This window comes from Stenella coeruleoalba (assembly GCF_951394435.1).
Source record: "Stenella coeruleoalba genome assembly, chromosome: 3".
Lineage (NCBI taxonomy): Eukaryota > Metazoa > Chordata > Mammalia > Artiodactyla > Delphinidae > Stenella > Stenella coeruleoalba.
In genome coordinates, this window is record NC_137148.1 from 109,945,639 (window position 1) to 109,960,323 (window position 14,685).

The 14,685-nt window shown below is 35.1% G+C and overlaps 1 protein-coding gene across 2 annotated transcripts in view; it reads right to left on the minus strand.

The window, feature by feature from the left end:
* AFF4 (ALF transcription elongation factor 4) overlaps positions 1–14,685 on the minus strand; it is a 92,839-nt gene that overhangs the window by 58,229 nt on the left and 19,925 nt on the right. For both annotated transcript variants that reach the window (XM_079918963.1, XM_079918962.1), the window contains exons 2-4: positions 4,538–4,629; positions 3,942–4,068; positions 1,007–1,801 (exon numbers count right to left, since the gene is read on the minus strand). In XM_079918963.1, coding sequence (XP_079775089.1) covers positions 1,007–1,801; positions 3,942–4,064 — 918 coding nt within the window. In that variant the 5' untranslated portion in view covers positions 4,065–4,068; positions 4,538–4,629. The remainder of the gene's footprint in view (positions 1–1,006; positions 1,802–3,941; positions 4,069–4,537; positions 4,630–14,685) is intronic.

Sequence of the window (14,685 nt, forward strand, 5' to 3'; positions counted from 1 at the left end):
GTACTGAGATCATCATTTCACATAAATAACAAACAGAATAAAACCAATATTATTGAAAGATTAGTTGTCTGGAACATGCTGGACATTTTACATAGTATTTCTTAAATCTCGAAAGTTAATTTTATTCTGAAGTACAAACAGGAACTGGAGAGCTACAGTGAAGTCTAACTCTAAGGATCATGTTATATTATTTGAAGAAAGAACAAGTTACCACTTTACTGTTCTCTTGAGAGGAGTAATTATATGACAAATGCTACAAACAATGAGTTTCCCAAGGCCACAAGAAAGATTTTTAAATGTCCTTAAGACAGCATTTTACCTATTCCTGATCCCTTCCCCCACCGTTTTAAGCTATGATTTTCAGCTACTGATATTACTTAAAATATTTTTTATTGCAAAAACTAGATTAAAAGATAAAATTTCAGCTATTTCACAACGAATACTCACTTCTTTGGTTATTCTGAATAGCATGTTTTGGTACATAGTTATAACTACTGTAAATTTCAAACCACTACTATGCCTGGAGCAGCTGCCTCAAACCTTTAAGTGTAACCAGAGAAAAGGATCATGGCCTCCAAACCATAAAACATTACCATCTTCATGTACCCAAAAAAGTTCCAACATTCACTGCAACGAACCATGCCCACATCTCATTGATGAGCATCACAATGAGAAGAGAAGTAATTTTTTTTAAAACAAAAGAACACAAGATGTATTATTCCATAAAATCAAAACGAGGTAATCTAAGGTATTGATAGACCATGTTTTAATTCTGTAACTGACTTGTCATTTTAATATTTGAGAACAATGAATGACATTTTCTCTACTGCTCAAGAGGGGCAGCTAAGAGCTCTACAGATTCACTTGGGAGTCAATCACAAGTCTTTCCTTAAACTTTTACATTCCTTACTATTAAGACAAAGAGACAGTTCAAGTTCAAACATAATTTCAGGGTGAATTGCTTCATATAGTTACAATGTTAAAAAGCTCTAAATGTGTGACTTACATCCAATGGTTGGGAAGGTATTTTCAGCTTGGTGAGATGAGCTTTGCTGCTGGGCTTTAGTTCAGTCATACTGTTGCCATGAGATTGGCTGCTGTAGTGTTCAGAGGACAGTTTTGGTTCCATGGATTCCTGTCCATCCATAGGCCGCACATAGGCAGTGGGTTTCTGTAACATTGAACTGGACTTTGACATCAATGAAGGCGGGAAAGACTGATTTGAGTGCTGCCCACTTGAAAAAGGTACTCGGGAAGGAGAATCCCAGTTTGCATCAGGGTCCCGAGGTGATTTGGAACGTTGATGTTCCTTGCTATGGTGATCATTCCCATGAGACCTGGAATGACTGGAGCTTAATGAAGAAACAGCCTGGGGTTTTCCAGGGCTGGAAGAGCGTGATTTGGAGTGTTCTGATCCATGCTGGCCTTTTTTCCGGCTACTGCTCCCACCACTGCTGTATGAGTCACGGTCATGCCTCTGGCCACTGCTATTAGCGCCACTGCTGGCACCTGCACTGGCCCGCTGGCTACTGTGTCCACTCTGTAAACCTGAGGACCGTTTCTGAGACTGAGAAGTGCTGGGTGCAGGTCCTACTGGAGTCCATTTGCTACTCTGATGAGAGCTCCCATGTCTCTGTTCAAAGAAATTTGGGTTAGATTTTTCATCTGCTGTCGGCGGTACTGTAGGCTTGGGAATTGCAACAAGCTTTGGTATAGATCTGTCTCCTATGAAATCCTTCATTTCATCGTAGTTTCCAAGCATACTCTGAATACGACTTGACAGCTTATCTTCTTTGCTAGTCTACAAAAACAATTGTAAAATAAAATTAGCAAAACTAGAAATAAAAGATGCTTCTAAACTAACTTTACAAACTTCAAATGGAATGGAACTTTTCAAAAGGAAGTCTCATCTCATATCTTAAGGTTAAAATCTCAAAACAAACTCCAAATGTATATATTTTTATGATAAAAAAATGAACTGAAAGTGAAAAACCTTCATGTTGAAACACAAATGTCCTAGAGGACACTGAGAAATATACACAATAGACTACAGGAGATTTTTTAAAAATCCAAATTCACCAATAAATATATTGGAACAGTAGTAAAATCTTTTGAAAAGCAGGAAAATTATGCCTTTATGTAATTAAGTTCCAAGTCACAGATTAGCCAATACGCACATTTTGGCAGTCTAGGAAAACATCATATTCCTTATAATTCAATGTTATAGTTAGAGGCAGAAATAAAAACTTAGTTAAACAAGTTATACGCAAATGACTTTTTAGAATTCCTTCTGTTACTGTGACTCAAGAAGTTAATAAAAATCAACAACAAATTAAGCATGGAAAATCCAGTAATAAAGTTTTAAATCTTGACTATTAATTCTGACCATCAAATGCTCCAACTTTTGAAGTCAATAATACATACTTTAAGTTTCAAGAATTATTCTTGAATAGTAAGGTCTAAGATGTCTACAAGCTTTAGGACTCTTTTGTATTCATATACATGAAAGAAAAAAGTTGACTGATTACATTAAAAGGGAAATCAAGACTTTGAAACAAACAGAAAAGCCTGAACCACCACTATTTATTTTGAGGTTGGCAGGAATCAGTAATGACTTTAGATTATTTGAAAATCAGTCTGAGAGGTAAATCTACAGCAATTTATTGACAACATCAAGATCAGAAATCAAATCCAATTCATTACAATGTAATTACAAAATAAATTGTAGTATGATTCAAAGAATCTGGACCAAACTCCTGTTTTTTTTCAAAATGTCTTTTATCCCAAAGTTTTGTGTTACACTCATAAATGATGTTAGTATAACTGGCCGTCACTGGACAATCCTTATAAGCTCTGAATAAATGGTTTTTATAAAGCTCCCAAATGGTTTCTACAAACACCAAATGTTATAAGGGTAAACCCAGGATATGTCGTTACATTCATATTTCATCAGAAAAAAGTCTAACCCACTCTCAATCTCATACTATAAAGCCAACAATGGTCACTAGTGCTGCAATACATAGTATTACAACTATTATACACAGTACAAGCCTTTAAATTATAATAATACTTCCAATGAAATCCAAAGCCAAATCAAACATTAGAGAGACATTTGTGGCCACTACAGCTACAACAGTCATCAGATTCAGTGTTTTATGTAATCCCAAATCAAGTACCATGATAGTTAAAAAAAAAAAAAAAAAAAAAGCAATTCAATTTATTGAACGTTTGATAACATGCTTTAATCTAAATTTGATATTGTTAATTAAGCATTAAACATATAGAAAATCAGGATTTAGTATATAATAACAGAAAAAGAATCAGATTGATGCTGAAGACACATTTATTCAAACTTACTAATAATCACTGAAACTTAGTAAACTAAGTAAGCAAATGGCAAGAAATAGGGAGAAACAAAAGAATCTATGAAATATTTGTCTTTGATGTTATACCCAAACAGCCAAGGAAACAGCAGACAATGCATAGTGATTCACAAACTTTTAATTTAATTCAAGGCTCAGAAAGGTGAAATGCCTGCTCAGGGTTAGTGGTAGAGCCAGTAATACAGATATGAATGTTTGAGCTACTCCAGACCATATTTCAAGAGTATAGGGTAGCAATGGGGGTAGGGATGGGGGGTTGTGAGGATGACGTTAGGGTACTAGTGATGCTGTAGTTCTTGATTTGTGTACTAATTATGTGAGGATGCTCATGTGGTGAAAATTCTTTCATTTGTAACACTTACTTTGTGTACTTTTCTATAGTATGTTATACTGCAATGAAAAGTTTACATCAAAAAAGTATATTCTATTATGAGAAAAGGAAAAACTGTTAAAAGGTGTAACATAATAACTCTTTCTAATACAAAAACTCAAGTTTAAAATTTTTAAAAGCAAAAAATGTTATGTTACAGGGGAAAAAACATTCAACAGACAACTTACAACTTTGTATGGCTCAGCAAAGAGAGGAGAGCTAGGTGGGAAGGCGTCGTCCCCCTGCTGAATTTCTTGATTCCGCCTTTCCCGTTCTTTCATACGCAGCACATTCCGGTCTTCACGGTTCATGTTGCTATGAAGAGAAACACAACCTTTACATCACAGGAAGAAAAGGAAAAATTAAATGTTCTGTACTCATTTTGTCACTTTAACGCTTCAATCGGAGATTCCCTTTCAACTTTCAAGTAATAACAGGCATTAGCACTGAAGTTGGGTTTTGGCAACGGTTTTATCAACTAAACCAACAGTGTCTTCCACAACTATCCAGACAGGAAACATTAGCCCAGAATATTAGGATCCACCCCACTGAAATACTTAACCTTATGAACTTTTAAATGTTCTGCTAGCTAAAAGTCAACTAAAACTTCTATATTCAAAGGGAAAGTAGTACTTAAACCCATAATTCTTAATATTTCCTATAAGCCTTCTGTGGTTTCCTCTTCAGAAATCTAGCTATTCTTTGCCATTAGAGGCATACAACCCACTCCCACCTACCACCCTCTCCCCCCAGGGTCCAGTGCTTTTCTCTACTTTGCATCTACCTTATCTTGATTTCTTTTTGTCCCAAACACAGCTTCCTTGGTGTCCATCCTTATGGCAGTTTGACCTCAGCTTTGCTGTTGCTCTAGATTCCCTAAAAAACGACATTTCTGCTCTAAATACATTAATATTTCAATTAGCACCTCAATAAATGGCAAAACTGAGGCTTTCAGCAATAGAATCTAAAATTAACTTGGGTTAGTAACAGTAGTCGAAATTGTATGGAAAAAGAAAAAGTCTTTTGGGAGAAAGGGTAAATGAGGGTGTCATTTCTATAATCATGACAGTATGTTGTCATACTGTTGTCACTAAGAACAAACCAAGGAAAATATTTTATTTATAGCAGCAGGAATTTTGGTTAAATAGATAATGAAAAATGTTGTCAACACACTCTTCCCAGGAGATAGATTTAATCATCTGTCCTGATTATGTTTTGTTTTGTTTTGAAAGTCCTGTTGGCGGCCAAAGGGAAAAAACAGGTTATACTGTGGAGTATTTCCAGCCTTATGATTCATAAATCAAATCAAATCAGAAAATTAAAGTCAATCAAGACTGGGGGAAACTATAATCATAAAATGAGAATGGACAGCAAAACCAATATATTCTTGAGGACTTTTATAAGTACAAATAAACATTCAAAGATAAAACATCCTGATTTGCACAGTTTAATATCATGCAAATAAAGCAATTTAGTGTTTAAAAAAATGTTCTAAGTGTCCAAATATGTATTCAAGTTCTTTCTTACATGCACAATTTTCTAATAAATTTATAAAAGAATATAAACTATTTTGAGGTTATGGAAATAGTGTGTGCTTGCTTTGGTCTCCCATCAGAACCACAAAAAGTATTTGATTCTTTCTTTAATAAATACCATAAAACATCTACACTTTGGTACTCAAAAATAAAAACAAAGAACATTTATTATCCTCCAGCACACTTGAACCAACTAATAACTGTATATCACCAACAGTCAGGTTTCAAATAGACCTCTAGGGCTATGGTGCTGCAACATACAAACTTATCTGTATCTGTTAGGGTCTATGTTAACGACCGATTTCCTTATGTTTCCCTAAATTTAATTCTTGAAAGATCAGAAAACAACAGAAATGCCTTATTTAAACTATGATTTAATTTTATGTATTCAACAGCACTAAAATAATCATGCAAGAAAAACGTGAACATTTACTTCAAAAACGGATGATTCCCACAACAAAATTCCTCCTATAATTCAATAATAAAAAACCTTTTCTTAAACAATAAGTCATCACACTGAATACTTCCTCTTTTAAACAAGGCTGCCAAGAAGCTCATAATGAAATTAAATGATTATACGAACTAATATTAAGTTCTATAAGCTTATAGAACTAGAAGCTTATAGAACAATAACTTATATAGAACTATATAAGCTTATAAAAACTAATATTCTAGTTGTAGCTCTTATTCTCTAATTTTTTTCTGATTTGACTTATTTTCACATCTAATATGTCAGTTCTATTCTTTTCTCCTGTGTCTTTCAACATCAGTATCTCTGCCTAAAATAAAGTTTTCCCCAAAGCAGTAATTCCAGTAATTCCACTTGAGCTGCCCTAAAATTATTATGAAATTTAAGTATGACTCAATTTGAAGTATATCTCTGTTTGTAGAGGCAAAACGATATTCCTCAGGACATCTGCAACTGTACTGAAACAGGATTCAGTAAAAAATAACAAATTGCTGTATCACAACAATATGTGACTACTAGATAAAAAAATTTTTAAAAGAAAATTAGCAAGTAGAAAGGAGGTTCTTCATCTAAAATTTTTAATTACTTAAGGTACATTGTTTAAGTACCCATCCGGTACTTATTTTAAGTTGATATATTAATGACAAATTTTTTCTTCCAGTTTTACTGAGGTATAATTAATATACAGCACTGTACAAGTTTAAGGTGTACAGTATAATGATTTGATATATATCATGAAGTGATCATAACAGTAAGTTGAGTGAACATCCATCATCTCATATAGATACAGAATTAAAGAAATAGAAAAAAATTATTTTTCTTGTGATAACTAATGATTTACTCTCAACTTTCATATAAAACATACAGCACTGTTAATTTTATTAATCATGTTGTACAGTACCTCCCTAGTACTTATTTATAACTGGAAGTGTGTACCTTTTGACTGCCTTCATCCGATTACCCAGACCCTGACCCCAACACCCCCCATCTCTGGTAACCACAAGTCAGATCTCTTTTTCTGAGTTTGTTTTTGAAGTATAATTGACCTCCAACACTATGTTAGTTCCTGTAACACAACATAGTGATTTGATATTTCTATAACATTTGAAACTGATCACCACAATGAATCTAGCTAAGGTATGTCACCATACAAAGATATTACATAGTTATGACCATATTCTCCACACTGTATATTTCAAACCCTTGACTCATTTACTTTGCAGCTGGAGTTTGTACCTCTTAATCTCCCTCACCTGTTTCTTTCCTTCCCCCCCAATCCCTTCCCTCTGGCAACCACCTGTTTGTTCTCTGTATCTAAAACTCTGTTTCTGCTTTGTTGTTTGTTTGTTTTTTAAGATTCCACATATAAGTGAAATCATACAGTATTTGTCTTTCTCTAATTTATTTCACTTAACATAATACCTTCTAGGTCCATCCATATTGTTGCAAATTGCACAATTTCATTCTTTGTTATGGCTGAGTAATTTTCCATTATAAATATTTATAGATCACATCTTCTTTATCCATTCATCTACTGATGGGAACTTCAGTTGCTTCCGTATCTTGGCTATTGTAAATAATGCTGCAATGAACATAAGGGTGCACATATCTCAAGTGTTTTTGTTTTCTTCAGGTAAATACCCAGAAGTGGAATTGCTGGATCATATGGCAGTTCTATTTTTAATTTTTTGAGGAATCTCCATCTTGTTTTCCTTAGTGGCTGCACCAATTTACATTGCCACCAACAGTGCACAAGGGTTCTCTTTCCTCTACATCCTCCCCAACACTTTTTATTTGTTTTCTTTTGATAAAGGCTATTGTGTGTGAGGTGACATCTCATTGTGGTTTTGATGTGCATTTCCCTGATGATTAACCATGCTGAGTATCTCTCCTGTGCCTCTTGGCCATCTATAATGTTTTCCTTGGAAAAATGTCTACAGATCCTCTGGCCATTTTTCAATTGGGCTGTGTTTTTTATGTTGAGCTGTATGAGTTCTTTTACATTTTGAATATTAACCACTTATCTGACAGAGCATTTGGAAATATCTTCTCCCACTCAGTAGGCGGCCTTTTCATTTTGTTGATCATTTCCTTCACTGTGCAAAAGCTTTCTAGTTTGACACAGTCCCATTTGTTTATTTTTGCTTTTGTTTCCCTTGCCTGAAGGAATATATCAAAAAATATCACTGAGACCAATGTCAAAGAGCATACTATGTTTTCTTCTAGGAGTTTTATGGTTTCAGGTCTTACATTTAAGTCTTTAATTCATTTTGAATTTATTTTTGTACATGGTGTTAGAGAGTAGTCCAGTTTGACTCTTTTGCATATAGCTGTCCAGTTTCCCAACACCATTTACTGAAGAGGCTATATTTCCCTCATTGTATATTCTTGTCTCCTTTGTCATAGTTTAATTGCTCATGTACGTATGAGTTCATTTCTGAGCTCTCTGTTCTGTTCCACTGATCTATGTGTCTGTTTTTGTGCCAGTACCATACTGTTTTGATAGCTGTAGATTTGTGGTATGGTTTGAAATCAGGGGACATGATGCGTATAGCTTTGTTCTTTCTCAAGACTGTTTTGGCCATTCAAGGTCTTTTCTATTTCCATACAAATTTTAAAATTATTTGTTCTAGTTCTGTGAAAAGTGCCACGTGTATTTTGATAGAGATTGCATTGAATCTGTACATTGCCTTGGGTGGTATGGTCATTTTAATAACATTAATTCTTTTAATTCATGAACATGTTTATCTCTTTCCATCTATTTGTATCATCTTCAATTTCTTTCATCAGTGTCTTATAGTTTTCCAAATACAGATCCTTTACCTCCTTAGTTAGGTTTACTCCTAGGTATTTTATTCTTTTTGATGCAATTGTAAATAGGATTATTTTCATAGTTCATTGTTAGTGTATAGAAATGCAACAGATTTCTGTATAATAATTTTTTATCCTGCACCTTTACCGAATTCACTGATGAGCTCTAGTAGTTTTTCGGTGATGTCTTTAGAATTTTCTATTTATAGTATCATGTCACCTGCAAACAGTGACAGTTTTTACTTCTTCTTTTCCAATTTGGATTCATTTCTTTTTCTTACCTGTTTGCTGTGGCTAGAACTTCCAATACTATGGTGAATAAAAATGGCAAAAGTAGACATCCTTATCTTGTTCCTGATCTTAGAGGAAATGGTTTCAGCTTTTCACCATTATGTTGTTAGCTACAGGCTTATCATATACAGCCTTTATTATGTTGAGGTATGTTCCCTCTAAACCCACTTTGCGGAGAGCTTTTTATCATAAATGGACACTGAATTCTGTCTGAGGCTTTTTCTGCATCTATTGAAATGATCATTTAATTTTTATTCTCCAATTTGTTAATGTGTATAACACTGATTTTCAGATGTGGAACCACCCCCTTGAACCTCTGACATAAATCCCACTTGATCATGGTGTATTATTCCTTTAATGTATTATTGAATTCAGTTTGCTAACATTTTGTTGAAGATTTTTGTATCTACATTCATCAGTGATACTGGTCTGTAATTTTCTTTTTTTGTGTTGTCCGTGTCTGTATCAAGGTAATGCTGGCCTCAAAGAATGAGTTTGGAAATACTCCTTCCTTTGCAATCTTTTTGAACAGTTTGAGAATGATAGGTGTTAACTCTTCTCTAAATGTTTGGTAGGATCCTCCTGTGAAGCCATCTGGTCCTATACTTTTGTTCGTTGGGACTTTTTAATTTTTTTTTTTTTTTTGCGGTACGCGGGCCTCTCACTGTTGTGGCCTCTCCCATTGCGGAGCACAGGTTCCGGACGCACAGGCTCAGCGGCCATGGCTCACAGGCCCAGCCGCTCCGTGGCATGTGGGATCCTCCCGGACCGGGGCACGAACCCATGTCCCCTGCATCGGCAGGTGGACTCTCAACCACTGCGCCACCAGGGAAGCCCGGGACTTTTTAAATTATTGATACAACTTCATTACTGGTAATTCGTCTGTTCATATTTTCTACTTCTTCCCAATTCAGTAAAATTCAAAACAGTTTTAAATGAAATCCTAGGGACAAAAAGAAATGCAGAGAAATATCTGCAACTTTAGTTGGTTGGTTGCTGGTAAAGATAATGGTGTAGCAATTTTATTGCTACAAGACTGAACAAATAAGTAAATGTAAACATCCTGAAACTTTTAGGGAACCAGGGACCTTACTATGAGGAAACAGATACAAATATAGAGTGGAATAAGGAGAAAAAGAACCTTTGGGGATTAGGAGGTAGTACTATGAACTCATGCTTATATTAAAAATAAAATAAATTATACCTAAGTATATATACACACATATACATATATACACACACACATATATGGTGTCTCTAGCTCCATCCACTGAAAGAGTCTAGAAGCAGTGACAATCTGGTAGAAAGAAGCACCCGCAGCAACCAAATTTTGTTTTCTAATATCATTCCCTGCTAAAATGGAATAGGACTTCTTGGGGAAATAGTGAATTCCAGAGTTACAGCAAGGAAGGTAAAAAGTGAGCCTAAAGTATCTTGTTGTAACAGTAAGAAAATGCTCAAAAACAGATGGAGACATATCAAAAGGACACAAGATCCAGCTTGAAGGGGCTCTCACCGGTCAAATTTTAAAACATGAGCATCACAATGAACAAGCAACAGAATATAACAAATTGAATGAAAAAAGAATCCCTGAGACCTATACCCAATATCTTGTAAAAATCTATCATGGAATATAATCCTCAAAAAAGCCAGAATCACTATGCTGTACACCTGAAACTAACACAATATTGTAAATCAACTATACTTAAAAACAAAAGAAAAATCCCTGAATCCGCAGAATAATAGCAAAGAATAAAATTAAAAGACAAATAAGTCAGGGAGCAAATGTACTTCTTCATAGAAAAATGCCAACTAATAAATGTAGGAGAAATGAAAGAATTAAAAAAATCGCTTTTCTGCAGCCACTAAAGTAATAATTAAGGCAAAAAACATCAATGGATGCTAAAACCATTGGGTAAAAATTTGGGAGGCAATGGAATATTCAGTATCACCCCCACAGAATATCAAGTATAAAGAAAAAAATCTTTGAAGTAGAGAAGTAAACACTACCCATAATCAAGTGATCAGACTTATATCAATAGTGGGGCAAACTGACATCATGTGCCTTCTAATGTGATGCACTAAAGACATATCACCACCTCAGTATTCTACCTGCTAAAAATATTTAACCTGAATCTAATCACAAGTAAGCAGACAAACCTAAACTGAGAAACATTCTTCAGAACTGGCCTGGACTCTTCAAACAATGTCAGAGAACAAAAGGAGAGACAAACAGACAGGGGCAGGCACTGGAGATTATGTCTATATTCTACATTCAAGATGACACAACAGGACTTCCCTGGTGGCACAGTGGTTAAGAATCCGCCTGCCAATGCAGGGACACGGGTTCAATTCCTGGTCCAGGAAGATCCCACATGCCGCAGAGCAACTAAGCCCATGAGCCACAACTACTGAGCCCACATGCCACAGCTACTGAGCCCACATGCCACAACTACTGAAGCCTGAGCACCTAGAGCCCGTGCTCCACAACAAGAGAAGCCACCACAATGAGAAGCCTACACACTGCAACGAAGAGTAGACCCCGCTCGCCACAACTAGAGAAAGTCTGCATGCAGCAATGAAGACCCAACGCAGCCATAAATAAATAAATAAATAAGAAAGAAAGAAAGAGGACACAACTAAATGCAATGCATGATCCTTCATACCCCAGACCCTGGATCTGAGGAGGAAAAAATGATTGTGAAGGTCATTAATGGAAAACTTGGGAAAATTTTAATATGAATGGTATTTCAGATAATCATAGCAATGTGATAACTGTATTTGTTTATGCAGGAGAAAATCTTTGATTCTTACTTAGGACATACACAACACACAGGCTAAATGTCATCATGTTTGCCAACTCTCAAATGGTTCAATGACCACTGGAATATATATTTATTATGTATAGATAGCATGTATATAGATAGTATGTGTGTGGAGGGTGGGAGAGACAGACAGAGAGACAGACAGAGAGAGATGGATAAAGGAAGGAGGGAAAGACACAGGGTGAGGGAGGGAAAGAGTCAGGAAGAGGAGAGGGAAGAGTAGCAGCAGCAGCAGCAATTAAATGTTCGCAGTAAAAATGTTAACAATCTAGGTGAAGGGTACACAGATGTATATTATACTTCTCTTATAGGTGTGAGATTTTTCAAAATAAAAGATGGAAGGATAAGAGTGATAAAATTTACATATTAGAGCACTATGGGTGCTTTCCAACATTTTTCAGCCTTGGGATTTACCATCAAACTGTCTCTTCTCTAGGGCTTAAAGTATTTCTCTCAGGACTAAGGTGCACTCCTGTCTCCAAATTCACACCGATATCCAATTCTCCTCAACTCCTCTGGGTCACAATTTATTACATTTCAGAAAGAAATTACATTTATTACACTGCTAGGAGGGGACAACATCCACATGCCAAGCTCAGCTCCCTAAAGTAAATGGGCATCCAAAATTTATCTAAAGCAAGATTTAATGTTTATTATTAAGTGTACTATTAACTTAATATGCAACAAGCATCTATTAAATACTTAGCATTGGGGAGAGAACAAGAAGAATTGGCCACACTAGATTAAAACTTACTATAAGCCATCACCATTATCAAAATAGCATGGTAGTGCACAGAAATGAACAAACTGATCAGTAAAACAGAGGGAAGAAATAAACCCAAAGATATATGGGATTTTAATAGTTAACAAAACCAATTCAATAATAAAATGTTTTGGGACTTCCCTGGTGGTCCAGTGGGTAAGACTCCTCGCTCCCAATGCAGGGGGTCAGGGTTCAATCCCTGGTCGGGGAACTAGATCCCACATAAATGCCGCAACTAAGAGTCAGCATGCTGCAACTAAATGATCCTGCATGCCACAACTAAGACCCGGCCCAGCCTAAATAAATAAATAAATAAAATTTTAAATAAATAAATAAAATTTTTAAATAAATGTTTTATTTAATAACAACAGTTAAAAACCACGTACTTTTCTAAGATAACAGTTATAAAATGGTGAAGACATTTCAAACTCAGCCAGAAAAAAGACAAATCCTTCAGCCCAGTAACCTCACTCGTGGGACTATATTCCACAGAATTAAAAGCACAGCCATATGCTATGAAGATGTTTACTGCAGCACTGTTTTTAGCGGTAAAACAATTTAAAATAACTGAATGCCCAAGAACAAAGAAATGCTTAAATAAACCATTGTTTTTTAAAACAAATGAGGTAGATCATTGCCAGTTACCTTGGAGGAATTTCCATAAATGCTGTTTTGTGAGGAAAACTAGATGCAACACAATGTATGCCATATGACTGATGACCTCATTATTTCTTTAGGGTAAACTCAAAAGTAGAATTGTTAGGTGTTGAGTATATAGAAAGAATGAGATACAACTAACTCAACTAACAGCAAAATATGCCAACTACTATTCTCATAAGCTAAACACAAGAAAACTGAAATCTGAATATCCAGTTTTCACACATAATATGAAGGATGTCTCTCTATTTAGGTAAATCTTCTTTCTTGTCCCTAATAAATATTTTGGCTGTTCTTGTAAATGTTAATAAGGAACAGTCTTCCACTTTTGTATTTTCCAACAGAGATAAACCTTTCTAAAACAATTTTTATTGAAATATAGTTATTTACAACATTGTGTTAGTTTCAGGTATACAGCAAAGGGATTCAGTTATACACATATACATATGTATATATTCAGATTCCTCTCCATTATGGGTTACTACAAGATACTGAGTATAGTTCCCTGTGCTATACAGTGGGCCCTTGCTGGTTACCTATTTTATATATAGTAGTGTGTATATTTTAAACCCAAACTCCTAATTTATCCTTCCCCTCTGGTAACCATAAGTTTGTTTCTATGTCTGCAAGTCTATTTCTGTTTTGTAAATAAGTTCATTTGTATCATTTTTTTAGATTCCACATATAAGCAATATCATATTTGTCTTTCTCTGATGACTTACTTTACTTAGTATGATAATCTCTAGGTCCATCCATGTTGCTGCAAATGGCATTATTTCATTCTTTCTGATGGCTGAGTAATATTTCATTGTGTATATATACCACATCATCTTTATCCATTCATCTGTTGATGGACACTCAGGTTGCTTTCATGTCCTGGCTACTGTAAATAGTGCTGCTATGAACACTGGGGTGTATGTATCTTTTTGAATTATAATTTTCTCCAGATATATGCCTAGGAGTGGGATTGCTGGATCATATAGTAACTCTGTTTTTAGTTTTTTTAAGGAACCTCCATACTGTTCTTCATAGTGGCTACACCAATTTATATTCCCACCAACAGTGTAGAGGCTTCCTGTTTCAAAAGAGATAAACCTTGATGGGTCTGTTTTTCCAATTACACAAGTAATACTCGCTCTTTGCTCAAAAACTCTAATATGATTAACGTAAAGTAGAAAGTAGAAGTCACCAATAGTTTCAGGGAAGTGAAACTTCCCTTTAATATTGCAAAGAGTCACACATTAGTCGTGTAGAAAACTGTTACACATACAGTTCTTATTTCATTTAATAAGTAATGAACATAGTTCCATATCAATACATATGAATTTTCATTCTTTGATTGACTGCATAGTCTTCATTTAGCCAGAAAGCCCCTGATAGGTAGGTTGTATCCAGAATTTAGTATGATAAACATTATAATGATTGTGTGTGTGTGTGTGCACGTGTGCACCCGCACACTATTTCAGTTTCAGATAAATTTCTCCACGTGAAATTGCTGAGTCAAAGGATATATGCTATACCATTTTAACGTATATCACTAAACTGCTTTTCGAAAAGATGTGTTAACTGACAGCGCCCCAA